General features: G+C 41.5%; 1 protein-coding gene across 4 annotated transcripts in view; it reads left to right on the top strand.

Annotated features, from left to right (window-relative positions):
* SLC44A1 (solute carrier family 44 member 1) overlaps positions 1-22173 on the top strand; it is an 851962-nt gene that overhangs the window by 677694 nt on the left and 152095 nt on the right. For all 4 annotated transcript variants that reach the window (XR_003941047.1, XR_003941046.1, XM_030194328.1 and 1 more), the window contains exon 10: positions 15007-15172. Coding sequence is in view for 2 of the 4 variants with exons in the window: in XM_030194328.1 (XP_030050188.1) it covers positions 15007-15172 (166 nt within the window). In the remaining 2 variants the exon portion in view is untranslated. The remainder of the gene's footprint in view (positions 1-15006; positions 15173-22173) is intronic.

The following is a 22173-nucleotide window of genomic DNA, read 5'->3' as shown; positions in this document are numbered from 1 at the left end:
GACAGGACAAGTCTTTGATTAAGCAGATCCTAGGGGGGGGGGGGAAACAGGGGGGTTGGTTGTATATGTTAAAGAAAGTTTACTTTTTGTTAAGGAACAAGTATATAAGGGGGGGGGGGGGGAACAGTAGATGTTTAGCAATTAAGGGCATGATACACAACCAGCCCATTACTTTCATTAATGTATATGCCCCAAATGGAGGGCAGGGAGAGTTCTTTGAATCCATTAGATCAGAGCTGGTTTCATGGATAATTATGGGGGGGGGGATTTCAATTTTCCGGTTTCAGGGATAGACCACTCTAAGGGAAAAGATGGGGGAGTACAACACACTAGGGGAAAGTTCCTAAGACAAATGAAGGAGCTAGACTTGTTGGATATTTGGAGATTACAACATCCGGGGCAAAAGACTTTTTTTTTTTTTTTTTTAGACTTTTTCTTTTTATTCACATGCGCAACAGACATATACCAGGATAGACGCAGTATGGTGTAGTCGATCTCTTTGGTGGGAGGTGGGGGATTTGAATATTGAAAGTATACATGCCTCGGATCATGCTCCGGTATGGGTATCCATGGGGGGGGGGGGGGGGGTTGGATAGAGGTGGTAGGGGGAATATATGGCAGCTCAATGAAACTCTGATAGAGGAAGAGAAGGATTGTCAGGAAGTGCGAAATATTATAAAAGAGTATTTGGGTTTTAATGATAATGGGGAAGTCTCGGAGGGGATCCTGTGGGATGCTCTCAAGACTGTACTTAGGGGACACTTAATACAAAAGGAGGCCCAGCGTAAGAGAGAAAGGGAGGCCCACGAACTGCTAACAAGACAGAAGCTTGCTAGATTGGAGGCAAGACATCAGGAGCAAGGGAATCCTCATATTTTCTCAGAGTTATTTGAATGTAGTGTAGAACTGCAAAAAATACAAATGAGAAAGATGGAATTTAATAGGAGGATGATGCAGCAAAAGTTTTTGAATTTAGCAACAAAGCGGGGAATCTGTTAGCGAGGGAGCTACGGCAAAGGCAGATAAAACAAACGATTACAAAAATTAAAACCCCGGGAGATGTAATGGTGTATCAGGATGGAGACATCCGACTGCAATTCGTACAATACTACACAAAACTATGTTCTAAAGGTGTTGGGGCTCCTAAAGTGGAGATACAAGAGTATTTGCAAGACTTGGAATTAAGGAGGGTAACAGATACTCAAAGGGCTGAATTAGATGCTGTGATTACAATATAAGAGGTTCTGGGGGTCATTAAAAGATTAAAGGGGGGGAAGGCTCCAGGTTTAGATGGGTACACGGGGAAGTACTATAAAATATTTGGGCTTTATAACCCATAGGCAGGTGGCAGACAATATTCGACGCACCCTGAATATAGTTTGGGGAGCTCAGAGAAGGGGAGATTCCTTAACATTACTCACCATTGATGCGGAGAAGGCATTTGATAGGATTGAGTGGGATTACTTGTGGGACGTTATGAAGGAAATGGGGTTCGGAGCGGCTTTCTTGGAGTGGGTGAAGGGATTATATACATCTCCGGTGGCCCGCATTAAGGTCAATGGGGGGTACTCAGATCAATTTAGTATTCAACGGGGAACACATTTGCACTACGAGTACTGTTTGCACTATCAATAGAGCCATTGGCACAGAGAATCCACTCCCTAAGAGACATTAGGGGGGTTAGGCTAGGGGGGAAGGAACATAAAATCGCTTTGTTTGCGGATGATATTTTATTTTATGTCTCCACCCCAGTATTGACGATGATCATCATAGTAAGGGAACTCAACTCATTTGGATGTTTATCGGGTTTTTCAGTGAAGTATGATAAGTCTGAGATTATGGGGTAACTATTACAGAACAAGAAGCTGAGCAATTGGGACAAGCATTCACATTTAAAAGGACAAACAAATGCTTTCGCTATTTGGGAATAATGATCCCTAGGGATTTAAATAATTTGTATCTTTTGAATTATGCCCCTCTCTTCAGAGCGGTAAGAAGAGATTTAAAAAGATGGGAAAATGGTTGGCTATCATGGTGGGGACGCATAGCGGCTGTAAAAATGAATACTTTGCCTAGGCTGCTATTTTTGTTCCAGACACTATCGATACAGGTTCCAAAGGGGGAACTATTAAGGGTACAATCTGAATTAGGAGGATTTGTTTGGGAGGGGCGTCACGGAAGATTATGTGGGGGGATGGTGGGGAGGGGGATGCCAAATGTTCTCTGGTACTACTGGGCAGCCCAATTAAAGCAGATAGCTGAGTGGAGTAAGGTGGACCTTTCACCGGTAACTAGGATGGAAGCAGGTCTTTGTCAAAGAGGGTAAGTTAGAAGGATTGCTCTGGGCTTCTGTCCCAGAGCAAACATATAGAGGCCTAACACTGAACCCTTTTATTTCCCATTTATTGACATTATGGGGTATAAAGACTCGACACAACGTCGTGTTTCGGCCGTTAGGCCTGCATCAGGAGTCTATAATCAAGACCGATCGTTTCAGGAAATGGTTCAGTTTTGGAGCCATTATCTATTTTTGTTGACTTTTTCTTACGTCCTTTTGTCCCCAAAATTCCATCATTTGTACAAGATACCACCAACATGATCAACATTTTACAGGACTATGATAGTCCATTAACAGATACCATCATGGTTACTATGGATATTGAATCCTTATACACAAACATCCCCCAACTAGAAGCAATACACATCATCGAAGAAATTTTACAGCAAAGGAAAACTCACAACAGGATATCCAATCATCTAATTTTGACCTGTGCGACCATTGCCTTAACTAAAAATTATTTCCGCTTCAATGATGTATACTACCAGCAGGTTAAGGGCACCGCCATGGGCGCAAGCATGGCGCCGGATCTAGCAAACCTCTATGTGGGCAATTTTGAAAAAGTACACCTCACTAACCACCCGTTTCTTGAAAATATAAAAATCTATCGACGCTACATAGACAATGTTTTTATTCTGTGGCAAGGAGATGAAGATACGCTTTTCTGATTCCATCAATGGTTAAATGCTAAAGATCCAAACCTTAAATTCACCATGGAATATAATAAAAATAAAATTCATTTCCTAGATATCTTGATCAGCAAAAATGAGTATTTTTTCAAAACAAATATCTACAGGAAACCTACTGATCGCAAGCTACCACAACCCCAGCCTCAAGAGTAATTTACCACTAAGCCAATTTCTTCGCTTACGCCGATTGTGTTCAGATTTCGATGACTTCTACCACTAAGCACAGATTTTGAAAGACAGATTTTCATCAAGAGGATATCCATTGGAACACATTAACAAAGGATTTAATAGAGCTGCACAGACAGATCGTACTGACCTGCTTTTACCAAACAAAAAAAGAAACACACCGGATATCGTCTGTACAATGAAATACTCTTTCCTGGCGAAACACATTTCGAAGTCCATTAGAAAGCATTGGCATATTCTTGAAGGTTTGGAATGCTTCAAAAACAAGGAATTGGTTGTAGCTTACTCCAGAAATAAGAATTTAAAAGAACATCTCGTACCATCAACATTACCAGACGTTACTACTAATTTGCCACCACTTGGACATCACAAGTGCGGCCACTGCAGTGTTTGCATTCACTGCATTGAAACCACAACTTTTTGTCATCCCGTCACCAATAAACTTTTTAAGCTAAATCATACCTCAGACTGTACAACTGCATCGGTGATCTACATCATCATATGTCCGTGCCCAAAGCTATATGTTGGCAAAACAATCAGAGCTATTAAGACAAGAATCATCGAACACAGGAGCTGTATCAAGAAGAAAATTGACTCTGCACCGCTGGTTGAACATTGGCTTTCTGCAAAGCATTCCATTTTGGATCTAAAGTTTTTTGTATATAAGATCTTCACCAAAAGATGGAGAGGGGGTGATATGGATAAACGTTTATTACAAGAAGAACAAAAACTTATATTTGATTTAAAAACATTGACACCCGATGGACTGAATAATGAAATTGATTACAGACCATTTTTGTGAACACATTCTACCCCCAGCAGTAAAACATGCACTATTCAATTCCCTTTTCTCTTATTTATTTTCATTTTTATTTATTTATTTATTTATTTATTTATTTATTCCTTCCCATTAAGCAGTTAATATATTATATGTTTCTCATCAATTAATTTATATTTTCATTTTCATTATTATTTTTATTTTTCATTTTTCAGATTAATTTTAATTCTTCCCCCTTTTTTTACTCAGTTATTTTTTATTTTTCATTTTTTATACACATTTTTTTAAATTTATTTCTCTTGTCTATATCAATTTTCATCAAAACGTTTCACATCATTTGTTCTTCCGTTTTTAAGTCTTAGTTTCCCCTCTTTTCCTATACCGTTATGCTTGTACTAATTTTCCAATCTTTCATAGTTTCTGTTTCCTTTTAGTCTATCACCGTCATCCTAGTACTCCACTTTTTTCCTTTGAAATGCTTTTGTCATTTCCTTTCTGTTTGTCATCCTTCCTGTGGAGTTTTTTCAGGTTTTGGCGCCCTTTTTGCCTTTATAATGCTTAGCAGCCCTCATGAACACTATTTGCTTACTGCAGCATTCTGTACAAGTGTTGTGTCAGAGGAGACAACGAAGCACGCTCACCTTCACAACGGTCTTTCTAAAGGTAAATGTTTTAAGCTTTTCTGTATCGTTTTATGTGGCCACATATTCACATCAGTTTTTACCTATTTAAGCCCATTTTCTGTAAAAATCGCTCCAGTTTTTTTCATAAGTTTCTTCTTGTTTTCAGCTTACATTTTCAACCTTAACTTTGTCCGGTGCCAGTTTAAAATATAGAGTTTGTGGATCTGTTCTGCACAGATTGCTCTTGTGCTCAGCAAGTTCAGCCCTTTATCCAATTGTTTATTTTATATAAGTGCATATTTTGTGCATGTTTTAATATTTCATTTGGGCACTTTGCAATATGTTTTTCAACAAATTTTCCCAATCAGGGCTCCAGTTTACCACTATTTTCAGCCCTTTGATGATGAGAGAGATATATATGTGCATTACATTCACTGGCTATATGGTCATTTTTTTGTCATTTTTTTTTAACAATCAACATATAGCTAGAATTCATGTTCACTCATCTTGCTGCTTCACTTACTTTTTTTATTATTGTTTCACCTCTTAACCAGACCTTCATCAAATAGTTCTCAAAAGCATTCGGCATTAAGGTCAGTGTTACCACACTCATTATCAATTTTTGAGTCTGCCATTTATTAATTTCTTTCGTCAATTTTCTGAATCTGCCATTAATTGATCACTTTCGTTTAATTTTTATTTTTTCAAACATATGCATATATGTGCTATAATCTTTTATGTGTTTAGACATGAGAATTCTTTGACATATTTGTATTTATTCATGTGCAAATTGTATTTATATAAGCACACCATTTTATGTGTTTATATATATATATTTATTCATTGTTTGAGCCCCCTTTTTTAATATATGAGAGGATTCACTTAATTTTTAATGTGTATAAATTCACCTTTGAATGCATTTGGTTATCCATGTTTAATGTATCCAATCCACACTGCTTTCTTACTTTGTGTAGACATGAGAATTCATTTACATATTGTTATTTATTTATATGTACATCATTTTTATACAAGCACACCATTTTTTGTCTTTACATATTTTTAAATATGGAAGGTTTTATTTTATTTTTTGATGAATTTAAATGTTTTATTTTCTTACAATTTAATCATCCGTTTAAATTCATATTCATTCTTAAATGCATCTAATTTGTTATTATTATACATACTTTTTTATATAATAACATTTAAAATTATAAAATTAATTTTAAATATTTAAACGTATATATATGTTTTATATTGTTTTTATAATTTATGTATTCAAAATTTGATTATAGACTCCTGATGCAGGCCTAAAGGCCGAAACACGACGTTGTGTCGAGTCTTTATACCTCAATAAACATCTTTATTATTATATATCCTTTCAGTCTTTGGAATCCTTGGTTGCCCTCCCACTTTTATTTCATTTCTTGTTGTCGTCCGTGGGGCGTCTAGAGTTCTCCGCCTTCTGGCGGATATTTTTTCTCTTGACATTATGGGGGGCATTGAAATACAAATTGAGAGGTACGAGGAATAGGTCTACATATGCTTGGCTCATTCAAGAGCCTGGGTTCCCTGCGGGGAGGGAGGTGGGGTCTTCTTAGCGTGGTTCCACAAGGAGGTTAATTCATTTTAGAGACATTTTGGTAGATGGTCAACTCAGGACATATGGGGAACTCCAAGAAGCTTATGGGATATTCCCGTCTGATTTCTATGCCTATTTGCAGGTTAAGCATTACATCACAACAGAGAAGTGGTCAAAGGATGACCCAACAGAACAGGAGGTATTTGAGAACATATGGGGAGTTATAGATCAGGGGGGAGAAGGGATTTCTAGAATTTATGGACACTTAAGGGGGCATGACTTTGTTAGATTTCCCTGCCTCGGGTATGAGCGGATGCTCTCATTGGCATTGCCATTCAGATTCAGCACAGCCAGCAGTCACAGCTCATCTGATGTTGAGGTTGTTGGGCCACATGGCTTCCACAGTGCACGTCATACCCATGGGTTACCTCCATTTGCAGGGCGTCCAGTGGACCCTTGCTTTTCAGTAGTGTCAGGCCATGGAGAAGCTAAATCTGGTGTCATCTTAGTCGCTTCGAATTCTTTCTAGCCAAGCATAGAAATTGATTGGATTTATCTGACATGTTGTGCCTCGTGGAACCTAAACCTACTGGTTTTCAGATATTTCATTATATTTTGAAACACATCTAAATTAAAATTTTCTTTCCTGTTGGATGTAGATTTAGGGTTGTGTTGTGATCCATTGTATTTTAAGATGAAGGTATATTTGTTTTTTGTTTTACTGTTTAAATATGTAAGTGCACATATAATATTTATTATAGATAGTAAAAATTAAATACGACAAGCAAGTTACAAAAATATAAGGAGAATTACACATACATATGTAATGTATGCATGTATGTATGTGTATATATACACATATAATGTGTGTATATATATATATATATGTGTGTATGTATGTATATATATAAAATGTGTGTGTGTATATGTAGGGGGACAACTGAGAGGGTAAAAACTATACAACAGGCATGGACACTGTTCAAAAATACCATCCTGGAGGCCCAGGCCAAACATATTCCACTAATTAGAAAAGAAAGACGGAACTCCAAAAGACAGCCGGCCTGGTTGAAAAGTGAGGTGAAAGAAGCTATTAGGGCTAAAAGAAATGCCTTCAGAAAATGGAAGAAGGAACCATCTGAAAATAACAAGAAGCAGCATAAGGAGTGTCAAAGCAAATGCAAGGTGCAGATAAAGAATGCCAAGAGAGATTACGAAAAAAAGATAGCATTAGAGGCAAAAAAACATAGTAAAAAAGTTTTTCGGTATATTAAAAGCAGGAAGCCGGCAAAAGAATCTGTTGGGCCGCTGGATGACCGAGGGGTAAAAGGGGCGATCAAGGAAGACAAAGACGTAGTGGAGAGATTGAAATAATTCTTTGCTTCGGTCTTCACCGAGGAAGATTTGGGTGGGATACCGGTGTCGGAAATGATATTTCAAGCGGACGAGTCGGAGAAACTTACTGACTTCACGGTAAACCTGGAGGACGTAATGGGGCAGTTCAGCAAACTGAAGAGTAGCAAATCTCCTGGACCGGATGGTATTCATCCTAGAGTACTGATAGAACTGAAAAATGAGCTTGCGGAGCTACTGCTAGTGATATGCAATTTATCCTTAAAATCGAGCGTGGTACCGAAAGAATGGAGGGTGGCCAATGTAACGCCCATTTTTTAAAAAGGTTCCAGGGGAGATCCAGGAAACTATAGACCGGTGAGTCTGACGTCGGTGCCGGGGAAAATGGTAGAGGCTATTATTAAAAACAAAATTACAGAACACATCCGAGGACATGGATTACTGAGACCGAGTCAGCACGGCTTTTGTGTGGGGAAATCTTGCCTGACCAATTTACTTCAATTCTTTGAAGGAGTAAACAAACATGTGGACAAAGGGGAGCCAGTTGATATTATATACTGTATCTGGATTTTCAAAAGGCGATTGACAAGGTACCTCATGAAAGGCTGCAGAGGAAATTGGAGGGTCATGGGATAGGAGGAAAAGTCCTATTGTGGATTAAAAACTGGTTGAAGGATAGGAAACAGAGAGTGGGGTTAAATGGGCAGTATTCACAATGGAGAAGGGTAGTTAGTGGGGTTCCTCAGGGGTCTGTGCTAGGACCGCTGCTTTTTAATATATTTATAAATGATTTAGAGATGGGAGTAACTAGCGAGGTAATTAAATTTGCTGATGACACAAAGTTATTCAAAGTCGTTAACTCGCGACAGGATTGTGAAAAATTACAGAAGGACCTTATGAGACTGGGAGACTGGGCGGCTAGATGGCAGATGACGTTTAATGTGAACAAGTGCAAAGTGATGCATGTGGGGAAAAAGAACCCGAATTATAGCTACGTCATGCAAGGTTCCATGTTAGGAGTTACGGACCAAGAAGGGGATCTGGGTGTCGTCATTGATAATACACTGAAACCTTCTGCTCAGTGTGCTGCTGCGGCTCGGAAAGCGAATAGAATGTTGGATATTATTAGGAAAGGTATGGAAAACAGGTGTGAGGATGTTATAATGCCGTTATATCGCTCCATGGTGCGACCGCACCTTGAGTATTGTGTTCAATTCTGGTCGCCGCATCTCAAGAAAGATATAGTGGAATTGGAAAAGGTGCAGCGAAGTACAACTAAAATGATAGCGGGGATGGGACATAGTAACATAGTAGATGACGGCAGAAAAAGACCTGCACGGTCCATCTATATTTATTTTTCTTTATTGATTTTTTTTCATTTACATCCATAGACATAAATGGCAATATCAGAAAATACAACACAAAGAAATAACTGCTTACAGCCATTCCTAAGAAAATAAAAAGGAAAACTATTTTAAATTTGTCCACAATTGGTGAATCAAGATACTAGGAAAAAAAGAATGAAAATACAACTAAACATAGTTGTTAACAAAATTCAAAGCGGTTGAGCAGAACAGGATATTACAGCCAACGTATCAGCATTCTCAATCAGGGAGGCAAATCTTCAGGAGGTTTAACACCTTCCTTTAATACAAGAAATTCCAATAGTTTCGAGGGAGTAAAAAATATGTAATTAACTGCTTCAAAAGTTACATGGCATTTACAAGGGAACTTCAACAAAAAAGTAGCTCCTAAATTAATTGTCCTAGATTTATACAATAGAAATTCATTTCTCCTTTTTTGTGTGCTCCTTGCCATATCGGGGAAAATCTGAATTTTTTGTCCCAAGAAACAATCATTTAAATGGTGAAAGTATAGTCTGAGAATATTATTTCTATCAAGTTCAAGAGCAAATGTCACTATTAAAGTTGTTCTCTCTGTGACCACATCCAACGAATTTTCAAGAAATTCAAATTTAAATTTGGAGTAACATGAGGCTGTTCTTTTGAAGTTCTCACTACTCCAGAGATATACTGGGCCCTTGTTATAGGGGGATAACCCTCTACAGGAATCCCTAGTATATCACTGAAGTATTTTCTAAGCATGTCCATAGATGAAATTGAAGGGGATTTGGGAAAATTCAACAACCGCAAGTTATTTCAAGAGCAAATGTCACTATTAAAGTTCTCTCTGTGACCACATCCAACGAATTTTCAAGAAATTCAGTCAAATTTAAATTTGGAGTAACATGAGGCTGTTCTTTTGAAGTTCTCACTACTCCAGAGATATACTGGGCCCTTGTTATAGGGGGATAACCCTCTACAGGAATCCCTAGTATATCACTGAAGTATTTTCTAAGCATGTCCATAGATGAAATTGAAGGGGATTTGGGAAAATTCAACAACCGCAAGTTATTTCTTCTTCCACAGTTCTCCAAATACTCCATCCTTCTTTCCTGAATCTCTTTATCTTTGACAAATGTCATAGTTAAATCCTGTAATTGTTTAATCTCAGTTTCCATCTTTAAACTCTTTTCATTTTGTTCCTGAGCTTTTGTAGATAGGTTCTGAGTAGATTGTTTCAGTTCTACAATTTTGCCCTTTATAGAAGTATTTATTTGAAGCAAAGTGTTATTTACCTGCTGGATTGCCTCCCATAACGTATTCATAGTAACCTGGGTAGGTCTTATCATTCCTCCACCTTTCTCTGGAGCGAATCCATGAGAAGCAGGGAGCCCGACCAGCGTTTCTCCCTGAGATATTATCTCCTTCCCTGGAGTGGAAGTACATGGTGGTCCTCCTTCCACAATCAGCGTTTCTAGCTGTTGTGGCTGCACCGGTTCAACTACGCTTCCGGGTTGTGGAGGAGCGGTGAGAGAAGGAGGGCTCAGCGTCGCGCACTCAATGCTGCGCTCTGCCGCCGAATGGGGCGAGCCCATCGAAGTAAGGTCCTGCTCGCCATGGGTCCCGATTCCAAAGGTTTCCAGCATCCTAAAAGTCGCACCAAACTGTTACGTCGAAGATTTGACCTGTTACCCCAACTTTATGTTAAGCTCAGGATCTTTCCCGCCAGGTCATGGTAACATCCTCCTCACTCCCATTCCACAGAATATAAAGATAAAGCCAGATGTCATCTCTAACTATCGCCCAGTGGCTTCGATACCTCTAGTTATCAAGCTGATGGAGAGTCTGGTCAATGTTCAGCTTAATGAATTTCTGGCTGATTTTGACATCCTTCACAATTCGCAATCCGGTTTTCGAGTTCAGTATAGTAGAGAGACTGTCCTGGTCACCCTTCTATCAAACTTTCGACGAGAGCTATCTCTCGGACGGAAGATTCTTCTGCTGCAATTTGACATGTCTAGCGCTTTCGACATGGTGGATCATGACCTCCTGCTTCACCTATTGCACTCTTTTGGTATAGGTGGGCCAGTTTTGCATTGGTTCAAGGGTTTCTTGACTTCCAGGTCCTACCAGGTCATTGTGAACTCCATCACTTCTGAACCGTGGACGGCCTCCTGTGGGGTCCCACAGGGCTCTCCTCTTTCACCTACCCTGTTTAATATTATGATGATGCCTTTAGCCTCAGCACTTGCAAAACTGGACCTCAACACTTTCATCTACGCGGATGATATTACAGTCTACATCCCATTTCACTCCACTGTTTCTGAAGTTGCCAACCTCATTGATGCCTGTTTCTCCGCTATAGAGCATTGGGCCAGAGTGTTCTGCTTCAAACTAAACAGGGAAAAAAACTCATTGTCTCATCCTCTCGTCCGCTCATGCCCCTGTTCCTGACACAATGCTTCCAGTCTTGGGCTCCGCCCTCCCGATTGCCAGCAGCCTGCGACTTTTGGGAGTACATCTGGATCCACATCTCCAGCTGACTGATCACGTACGCTTGGTCTCCAAAAAAATGTTCCAGGCAATGTGGAGACTTTGGCGAATCAGATGCCTCCTTACCAGAGACTTGTTTTGTACTCTTGTCCACTGGCTCGTCCTATCCCATCTGGATTACTGTAGTGGAATTTATGTGGGTTGACAGGCCTCCCTATTGAAAAAGTTCCAAACGGCTCAGAACACTGCGGCGAGACTCATCCTTAGAGAAAGACGCTTTGCTTACACTGAACCCCTGCGCTTTCAACTTCATTGGCTGCCGGTACAGGAGCGCATTGCTTTTAAGATCTGCTCCCTAACACATAAAATCATCTATGGTGCTGCCCCAGATTACATGCTCCCCTTGATCGACCTTCCGCCAAGAAATGCCAATCCTGCTGCTCGGTCCTATCTCCACCTCCACTTTCCGAATTGTAAGGGTTTCAAGTACAAGCAGATCTTTGCCTCGTCCTTCCACTATTAGGGGAACCAAACTCTGGAACGCACTGCCTCGTCACCTTAAAACTCAAGTGGACCATGTCCTTTTCAAGAAGTTGTTAAAGACATTTCTCTTTGCTAAGTCTTACTCTCCAACTTACTCTGTTGATTGATGCTCCCCTTGTCCCTTACCCTGCCTAGATCTCGCTGTTAGATTCTCTTCCCCTATTTGCCTCTTGTATATTTGCCTGAGTTTTATCTTTGTACTTTTATTTAATTCTATGTAAGCCACATTGCGCCTGCATGAGTGGGAAAATGTGGGATATAAGTAACCCATAAATAAATAAAATATGTGTGTATATATGTGTGTGTGTATATATATATATATATATGTGTGTGTGTGCATATATATATATATATATATCAAGCAAGTTGCAGAAATATATGGAGGATTGCACACACATACACTCTTGAGAAGAGATTACAGGTTAGCAGCTATATTAGGCTACAGACCATGTGTCTGACTAATAACCAACCCTCAGGGCTCTAGCTGTTCCCCAGTGAACCCCTTGTAGGTAAGAGGTATAGTCTGTTGAGTCCTTACCCTGCATATGCAGTTGGATTCTCAGTCTGGTAGAAGCTGCCCCAGTGGTCCATATGTGTCAATCTAGGACCAATTAGGAACTGTATCCACTCACAAAATAGTGAGGGGCCCTTGGCTTCTAGATGGTCCAACGTATCAGGAATGGTACAGTAAGCCTCGCTAATGAAGTAGCTAATGAGGATTACCTCATTCTCAAGTTTCTGTGAAACTCTGTCCTCTGCAGCTTCACACGAGATAGATTGGAGAATGCAGGTGGACAGCATGTCCTTGGATGATGTCAGCTAGCAAGCACAGTGCTTCCAGGAAGTTCTGCAGATTCTATGATAATATTGTTCACAAAAGATATTTCATGGCCCATCAATGCCTCAGGCTGACAAAAGTCGAGATATAGGTGATACTCATCCCACTTGCTTGCTGTTTGCCTATTTGCGGATGATACTAAGATCTCTAACAGAGTGGACACCCCGGAGGGAGTGGAAAACATGAAAAAGGACATACGGAAGCTAGAAGAATGGTCTAAGGTTTGGCAATTAAAATTCAATGCGAAGAAATGCAAAGTGATGCACTTAGGAAGTAGAAATCCATGGGAGACGTATGTGTTAGGCGGGGAGAGTCTGATAGGTACGGGCGGAGAGAGGGATCTTGGGGTGATAGTATCTGAGGATTTGAAGGCGACGAAACAGTGTGACAAGGCGGTGGCCGTAGCTAGAAGGTTGTTAGGCTGTATAAAGAGAGGTGTGACCATGCCCCTGTATAAGTCGTTGGTGAGGCCCCACCTGGAGTATTGTGTTCAGTTTTGGAGGCCGTATCTTGTTAAGGATGTAAAAAGAATTGAAGCGGTGCAAAGAAAAGCTACGAGAATGGTATAGGATTTGCGTTACAAGACGTATGAGGAGAGACTTGCTGAACAGGGGGTGATATGATACAGGGGAAAGGAGAAACAGGGGTGATATGATACAGACGTTCAAATATTTGAAAGGTATTAATCCGCAAACGAATCTTTTCCGTAGATGGGAAGGTGGTAGAACGAGAGGACATGAAATGAGATTGAAGGGGGGCAGACTCAAGAAAAATGTCAGGAAGTATTTTTTCACGGAGAGAGTAGTGGATGCTTGGAATGCCCTCCCGCGGGAGGTGGTGGAAATGAAGACGGTAACGGAATTCAAACATGCGTGGGATAAGCATAAAGGAATCCTGTGCGGAAGGAATGGATCCTCAGGAGCTTAGTCAAGATCGGGAGACGGGGCTGGTGTTTGGGAGGCGGGGATAGGGCTGGGCAGACTTATACGGTCTGTGCCAGAGCCGGTGGTGGGAAGCGGGACTGGTGGTTGGGAGGCGGGGATAGTGCTGGACAGACTTGTACGGTCTGTGACAGAGCCGGTGGTTGGGAGACAGGGCTGGTGGTGGGGAGGTGAGGATGGTGCTGGGCAGACTTATAGGGTCTGTGCCTGTGCCAGAGCCGGTGGTTGGGAGGTGGGGCTGGTGGTTGGGAGCCGGGGATAGTGCGGGGCAGACTTATACGGTCTGTGCCCTGAAGAGCACAGGTACAAATCAAAGTAGGGTATACACAAAAAGCAGCAAATATGAGTTATCTTGTTGGGCAGACTGGATGGACCGTGCAGGTCTTTTTCTGCCATCATCTACTATGTTACTATGTATTTTATTATACTCCATATTGTGGTTTTATTATAAAGGTGAGTAATGAAATCTAAACAGTAAGAAAGTGAAGTCTTCCCTTCAAAAGAGCCTCTGTTAATTTTACCTGTGTCAAAGTAAGGTTAACAAGCAGTTTCTTTGCTGCCTCCTCCATATTACCATTTTTACACCCTTGGCCAGTCCAGTGGAACCACATATAAGTCCTGTCTCCAAATGGGTTAATTTTCAACATGAAACCTATCAATTACTAATTAGCTCTAAATCTTGACTTTAACCCAGACCATTATATATAATATGAACCTTAAAAACAGGAAACCTCATCAGCCTGGGGTGTCTACAGAGATGGTCTCCCCCAGTTTTAGTGGCTACTGTTACAGGTTTCAATAATCCTCTGAAACAAACGCAAAGGAAAACAGCTTCCTAATGGAGATAAAAGCCTTTGCAGCCAAAAAAAAACAGAGGACAGTATTTAAATAATAATGTCAGGTTAGTATCAACACAATACTGAAAAAGATTTTGTAAGTAAAAGGGATTTTGCTACATGTGCACAGAAAAAAAATCTTTCACTTAGCATCTCCAATGGCAATCAGTTTCCACAAAATCTCCAACTGGGACAAGCTCAGCATACCATAATAGTAATGAAACTCACTTGTTAGCCAGGCTATGTTGTGTATATCATCAACCTCTCAAATTTGCTGATGATACTCATCTTAATGCTTACATTGTGCCAGAGAGCTACTCTCTGCAGTTAATAAAGCACTGCATATATAGGCAACATATCAGTGTGTGTTTGGAAAGTTCTTTTTGATCAAGCTGGTGGTAATCAATACATGTGAGACTTTCTGTATCATTCTACCACATTTTCTTGATTTGTTATTCTGTGTCATTAGGTGATCCTGTCCAGAATGAGCAAGGGCTTGTGGAGTTCAGAGTTACTGGTCCCCTGCAGTACATGTGGTGGTACCACCTGGTGGGACTCGTATGGATCAGTGAGTTCATACTAGCATGTCAGCAGATGACAGTCGCTGGGGCTGTGGTAACATATTATTTTACCAGGTAAGAACTCTTACAATTGTATTGTTACCTGTATATAATATGTAAACCGCTTTGATTGTAACCTCCTGCTTTCCCTTTGTTCTCATATGAGTTCTGAATGTTGAGTAATAGTGGAGGGATGAAGGTAGCACTATGAACTCACATATGTTAGGTTTGCCTCGATCCTCAACCACTTTTCTATGGAGGCTAGAAGCTTCAAATTCATGGAATAGCCTGTCACAAGAAATCATTTTAGATCTGCTCCTTAATGATTTAGATTATATGTCTCAGTCTTTATTGCATATTGTGAGGTTGTGTTCATTACAAGCAAGGAGAAATGTAGATGAAACTCTAGGTTCTACTGTTTTATGGTCTAATTCTATTGGCTTTCCATTTGACTATAGACAGATGTTGAAGCTATTTGTATAACATCATGTTCCATTATTTTTTTTTTAATTTAAAAATGATCAGTTGCTCCTATTGATAGCCTCTTATGTATCAGGTAGTGGTTTTTTTACTCAAAAAAAAAGAAAAAAGTGGAAAAACACAACTTCAAGAGATCAATCCGAGACAAGGGGTGAGATGCTCCAGGAAAGCTTTATTAGGGACCCTACACGGTCCGTGTTTCGGCTTTTAAAAAAGCCTTCATCAGGGGTCGATCAGTGGTTGCACAGAATATATACTGACAGACAATGGAGCTCATAAAATGTCGTCTCTGAATAAAATGAAATAAAAAGTATTGCCTCGTACCAACAGGTTCAATTTGAAATAGTATTGAATACCCCTGGTAAGCCTTTCCTCAGCTGAGAGGTGCCCAGCTCTACCACCGGCTGCCTTTCAGGTGCTGTGGAGGACTTGCAGCTCATCTGCATGTCCCTTACAGCTTTCTCCGGGGTGACTCCCCAGGTCCACTCCAATCTACTCAGGGCCTCCACTCTAGGTGCCCAGCGCTCCCACCAGGTGCTGTGAAGGACTTGCATCTCTAATGCATTTCCTCACACCTGTATCCGGGGTGACTCCCAGGTCCACCCCGATCTTCCCAGGGTTCTTGCTCCAAGTGCCCAGGGTTTCCAGGTGCTTTTTAGCTAGGATCAGGTGACCCTCGGGGGGAGGAATGCTGGCTTCGGCCTAACCCTTGGTAAGCCTTTCCTCAGCTGAGAGGTGCCCAGCTCTACCACCGGCTGCCTTTCAGGTGCTGTGGAGGACTTGCAGCTCATCTGCATATCCCTTACAGCTTTCTCCAGGGTGACTCCCAGGTCCACTCTGATGCACTCGGGGCCTCCCTTCCTAATTTGTTTCTCCATCTTAAACCACTGTACATTGCAGGAACACATTGTCCACCTCTGTATTCATCATCTCACGATCTCTTTTTTTCCTCTTCCTTTTTCTCAGCTCTTAACCTTCAACATTTCCTTCCTTCCATTCATCCATCTCCTTTCTATCTGAGTACATGCCTTCGTCGCTGTCGTCATACCTCTCCTACTTTTCTCCATACTCTCTTGCTCCTTCTCCTGCTCTCCGCTGGGAACATTAATCCCAATCCTGGTCCTCCACATCAGCTCTCATCCTATTTGTGCAGGTCACACCGTGATATCTCCAATCTAATTTCTGTTCTCCTCCCCCCTCCTTCCCTGCCTTTCTCTTGTGCTCTGTGGAATGCCCGCTCTGCCTGTAACAAACTTTCCTACATCCATGACCTCTCTATTGTACTCTCCATCTGCTTGCCCTAACTGAAACTTGGCTTTACCCTGAAGACTCTGCTTCAGTCGCGGCCCTATGCCATGGAGGTTATCTTTTCTCCCATACTCCTCGCCCGGTTGGCCGCGGAGGTGGTGTCAGGCTACTACTTTCACCCTCTTGTAGATTTCAACATCTTCTTCTACCTCATTCTCACTGTTTTTCTTCCTTCGAAGTCCACTCCATCCGTCTATTTGCTCCTCTGCCTCTCCGAGTAGCAGTCATTTATCGACCCCCTGATAAGTCCCTTTCTTCTGTTCTCACTGACTTTGATGCTTGGCTTTCCTTCTTTCTTGAACCTTCATCTCCTTCCCTCATTCTTGGGGATTTTAACATTCATGCTGATGATCCCTCTGACTCTTAAGCGTCGCAGTTTCTTGCTTTAACATCCTCTTTCAATCTTCAACTGTGCTCCACTGCCCCCACTCACCAGAATGGCCACTGTCTTGATCTTATCCTCTCCTCAAACTGCTCACTCTCCAGTTTCTGTGCCTCAACTCTTCCCCTCTCTGACCATCATCTGATAACTTTCACACTTAAATACCCTCCTCCCCAGTCCCGTCCAATCTTAACCAATACATTTAGGAATCTTCAGGTTATTGACCCTTCTACTCTGTCCTCCAGTGTTTCAAATCTCTTCTCTACCACTATGTTATCCAAGTCTGTCAATGAGGCTGTCTTTTCCTATAATACTATTCTCTCCTCTGCTGTGGATACGCTCGCTCCTCCCATTCCCCGTTCTGTAAAACGTACCGAACCCCAGCATTGGCTGACCTCTAGAATCCGCTACCTACGTTCCTGTGCCCGCTCTGCCGAATGCCTTTGGCTGAAATCCCGTGCCCATGCTGACTTCATACATTTAAAATTCTTGCTGACCTCCTTCCAGTCTGCTCTTTTACTTGCCAAACAGGACAATTACATCCAGTTGACAAATTCTCTTGGCTCAAACCCTCGACGTCTCTTTGCCACACTGAACTCTGTCCTCAAAGTGCCTTCACCTCCAAACCCCCCTTCACTTCCCCCCAGACTCTGGCTGAGTTCTTTCATGTTAAGGTTCACAAGATTAAACTTGAATTCTCAACCAGGTCACCTCCACCTCCCCTTAGTCCATCCTCTCAACCCTCCAACCCCTGCCTCCTTTTCTTCCTTTTCTGAAATCACTGAAGAGAAAACTACACATCTTATTTCCTCCTTGAAACTAACTACCTGTTCCTCTGATCCTACTTGTTGCCAGAACTGTCATTTATTTATTGCATTTGCATCCCACATTTTCCCACCTGTTTGCGGGCTCAGTGTGGCTGACAATACATTGTGAATGATGGAAATACAATGTGTTACAGTACGATTATGGGTTACATTGTGAGGAGTAATGGGGAGACAAAGTCAAGTCAAGATTCGTTGGGGCGTAGAAACCATGGGGTGTTACAATGGGGAAAAGTTAAGGCGATAGAACAATAGCAAGAGAACATAGGGTATAGCATATTAAGTGTGGTGGAAATACGGGTAAGAGAGTATTAATGCATTTCTATTAGTGTGTATGGACTTCATGTGTTTTGATCCTTGCAATAAATTTTCTCAAAGAGATGAGTCTTCAATCGTTTGCGGAAGTCAGTTAGTTCGTAGATCATTTTCAGGTTGCGTGGTAGTGTGTTTCAGAATTGCGTACTCATATATGAGAAGGTTGATGCGTGTAGTACTTTGTATTTTATGCCTTTGCATTTAGGGAAGTGGAGATTGAGGAAAGTTCTGGATGATCTTTTAGCGTTTCTGGGTGGCAGGTCTATTAGGTCAGACATGTATGCAGGGGCTTCACCGTGGATGATTTTGTGGACTAAGGTGCATACTTTAAAGGTGATACGTTCCTTGAGTGGGAGCCAGTGTAGTTTCTCACGCAAGGGTTTTGCGCTTTTGTATTTTGGTTTTCCGAAGATGAGTTTGGCTGCTGTATTCTGGGCTGTTTGAAGTTTCCTCAGTATTTGTTCTTTGCAGCCTGCGTATAGTGAGTTGCAATAGTCCAGGTGGCTGAGTACGAGTGATTGCACTAGGCTGCGGAAGACGGATCTTGGGAAGAATGGTCTTATTCTTTTCAGTTTCCACATGGAGTAGAACATCTTTTTGGTTGTGTTGTTCGCGTGAGTCTCTATTGTTAGGTGGCGATCAATAGTGACTCCAAGGATTTTTAAAGTTTCAGAGATTGGCAGATTTAGTTTAGGTGTGTTGATAGCGGTTAATTTGTTCGTGTTGTATTGGGAGGTGAGTACGAGGCATTGAGTTTTATCTGCATTCAGTTTCAGTCGGAATGCATCTGCCCAGGTGTTCATGATGTGTAGACTTTGGTTGATTTCGTTGGAGATTTCATTAATGTCTTGTTTGAAAGGAATGTATATCGTTACATCATCTGCATATATGTAAGGGTTAAGGTTGTGATTTGATAGACGTTTTGCCAAGGGGATCATCATTAGGTTGAAAATAGTTGGTGAGAGGGGGGATCCCTGTGGTACTCCACATTCAGGTGTCCATGCGGTAGACGTAGTTGAATTTGATGTGACTTGGTATGAGCGCAGGGTTAGGTACCCCTTGAACCAGTTTAGGACATTGCCTCCAATGCCAAAATATTCAAGTATGTGTAATAGGATTCCATGGTCAACCATATCAAAGGCACTGGATATGTCAAATTGTAAGAGGAGTATATTGGTGCCGGTAGCAATCATTTGTTTGAATTTGGTCATTAGGGTAATTAGTACTGTTTCCGTGCTGTGATTTGACCGGAATCCTGATTGGGCATCATGCAGTATAGAGAACTTGTTGAGATAATTTGTGAGTTGTTTGGTCACCATTCCTTCGGTTGTTTTGGTTATTAGTGGTATAGATGCTACTGGTCTGTAGTTAGTTATTTCGCTTGCGTTTTTCTTTGTGTCTTTGGGTATTGGGGTGAGTAGAATTTTTCCTTTGGGAAGAGTCCGTTTTGTAGCATGAAATTCACGTGGTTCGTTAGGTCTATTATGAATTGTTGAGGAGCTGCTTTCATGAGGTTGTTTGGGCAGATATCTAGCTTGCAGTGGGATTTGGCGAATCTTTTGAGCGTTTTAGAGATGAGGTCCTCTGACAGTGATTCAAATTCGGTCCAGATCCTGTCTGCTGGGTGTATTCCGTCTTCTGGGTCCAGACAGTTTAGGAGTGTGGCGTATTCAATAGGGCTGGTGGGAATTTTAATTCATAATTGTATAATTTTCTCCTTGAAGTATTTCGCGAGGTCGTCGACCCCTGGTGTATCTTTGCTATTATTTGTAACTGGTGTGGTGTCTAGCAGTTTATTTACAAGGTAGAAGAGTTTGTGTGTGTCTTTGTAGTTTGGTCCAATCATTGTTTTGAAGTGTAGTCTTTTAGTCTGTTTTATGGTATATTTGTATTTCCTCTGAAGTGATTTCCAGGCATTCATTGTGTGTTCATCTTTCTTTTTGTTCCATTCACGTTCTAACTTTCTGACTTGTGATTTGAGTTTTTTCAGCTCTTCGGTGAACCATGGATTTGATTTTTTCCTATGTGTTGTTCTGGTTTGGATTGGGGCAATTGTGTCTAATGTTGTTTTACATATGTCATCCCATTCTTGGAGGAATTGAATGGTGTCTGTATTTGTTGACCATTCATTTTGGTAGACTTGTTGCCAGAATGTTGTGGGGTCTATTTTTCCTCTTGTGGTGTATGTTGTTCGTTCATGTTTGTTGATTGCGTTTCTGTGTATTTTTCGCCAGTGGAGGGAGACGTGCTTTATATGGTGGTCTGTCCATAGTGTGGGTGTCCATCTTGTGTCTGTAAGTAGGAGAGTTGAGTCTGAGTCGAATTTGTGTGTAATGATGTCTAGCATGTGTCCCTTTGCGTGTGTTGGTTGAGTATTAGGTGCGTGTAGGTCCCAGAGTTTTAAGAATTCTTTGCATTCTTGTGTGCCTGTTGAGGTGTCGTCTTCAAGGTGTAGGTTGATATCTCCCATTATGAGGATGTTTGAGGCAGAGACACATGTGTTTGAGATGAAGTCCATGAGTTGCATTTGGGAGTCTTTCCATTTACCTGGTGGTCTATAGAATAGGATTGTGCTGATGTGTCCTTGTAGGTTCGGATGAGTGATTCTTGTAGGCTGTATAGAGAGAGGTGTGACCAGCAGAAGAAAGGAGGTTTTAATGCCCCTGTATAAGACGTTGGTGAGGCCCCACCTGGAGTATTGTGTTCAGTTTTGGAGGCCGTACCTTGCGAAGGATGTTAAAAAAATGGAAGCAGTACAAAGAAAAGCTACGAGGATGGTATGGGAGTTGCGTTCCAAGACGTATGAAGAGAGACTTGCTGACCTGAACATATATACTCTGGAGGAAAGGAGGAACAGGGGTGATATGATACAGTCGTTCAAATATTTGAAGGGTATTAATCCGCAAACGAATCTTTTCCGGAGATGGGAAGGCGGTAGAACGAGAGGACATGAAATGAGATTGAAGGGGGTCAGACTCAGGAAAGATGTCAGAAAGTATTTCTTCACAGAGAGGGTGGTGAACGCTTGGAATGCCCTCCCGCGGGAGGTGGTGGAGATGAAAACAGTAACGGAATTCAAACATGCGTGGGATAGGCATAAAGGAATCCTGTGCAGAAGGAATGGATCCACAGAAGCTTAGCTGAAATTGGGTGGCGGGGGGAAGAGGGGTTGGTGGTTGAGAGGCTAGGATAGGGGAGGGCAGACTTATACGGGGTCTGTGCCAGAGCCGGTGATGGGAGGCGGGACTGGTGGTTGGGAGGCGGGAAATACTGCTGGACAGACTTATACAGTCTGTGCCCTGAAAAAGACAGGTACAAATCAAGGTAAGGTATACACATATGAGTTTATCGTGGGCAGACTAGATGGACCATGCAGGTCTTTTTCTGCCGTCATCTACTATGTTACTATGAGGCATATTTTCAAAGCACTTTGGGAGGCTAAGTTCCATAGGTTTCTATGGAACTTTGGGAGGCTAAGTGCTTTGAAAATGAGCCTCTATGTCTACTGAGTCGCTTACTGCTGATCTTGCGTTGATGTATCCTAATCGGATTGAGCGGTATGGTTCTGTAGGGAGGTTAGATGTGTTTATTTTTATTAATTGTCTGTTTCCTCGGCGGTTGAGTTTGTTGTTGTTTTTTTTTTTCTCTCTCTGTTGGTGGTGTTCATATGTGGGCGGTTTTTCTTTTGGTTGGTTGTTGTATTTTTGGTCTGGTGAGTTATTAATAGGTTGTGCATAGAGTTGGTGAATTGTGGTTGGGTTGATGTT

This window comes from Microcaecilia unicolor, chromosome 2 (assembly GCF_901765095.1).
Source record: "Microcaecilia unicolor chromosome 2, aMicUni1.1, whole genome shotgun sequence".
NCBI classification, from domain to species: Eukaryota; Metazoa; Chordata; class Amphibia; order Gymnophiona; family Siphonopidae; genus Microcaecilia; species Microcaecilia unicolor.
The sequence above is the reverse complement of the archived record's forward strand: the minus strand, read 5'-3'. Positions and strand labels throughout refer to the sequence as shown.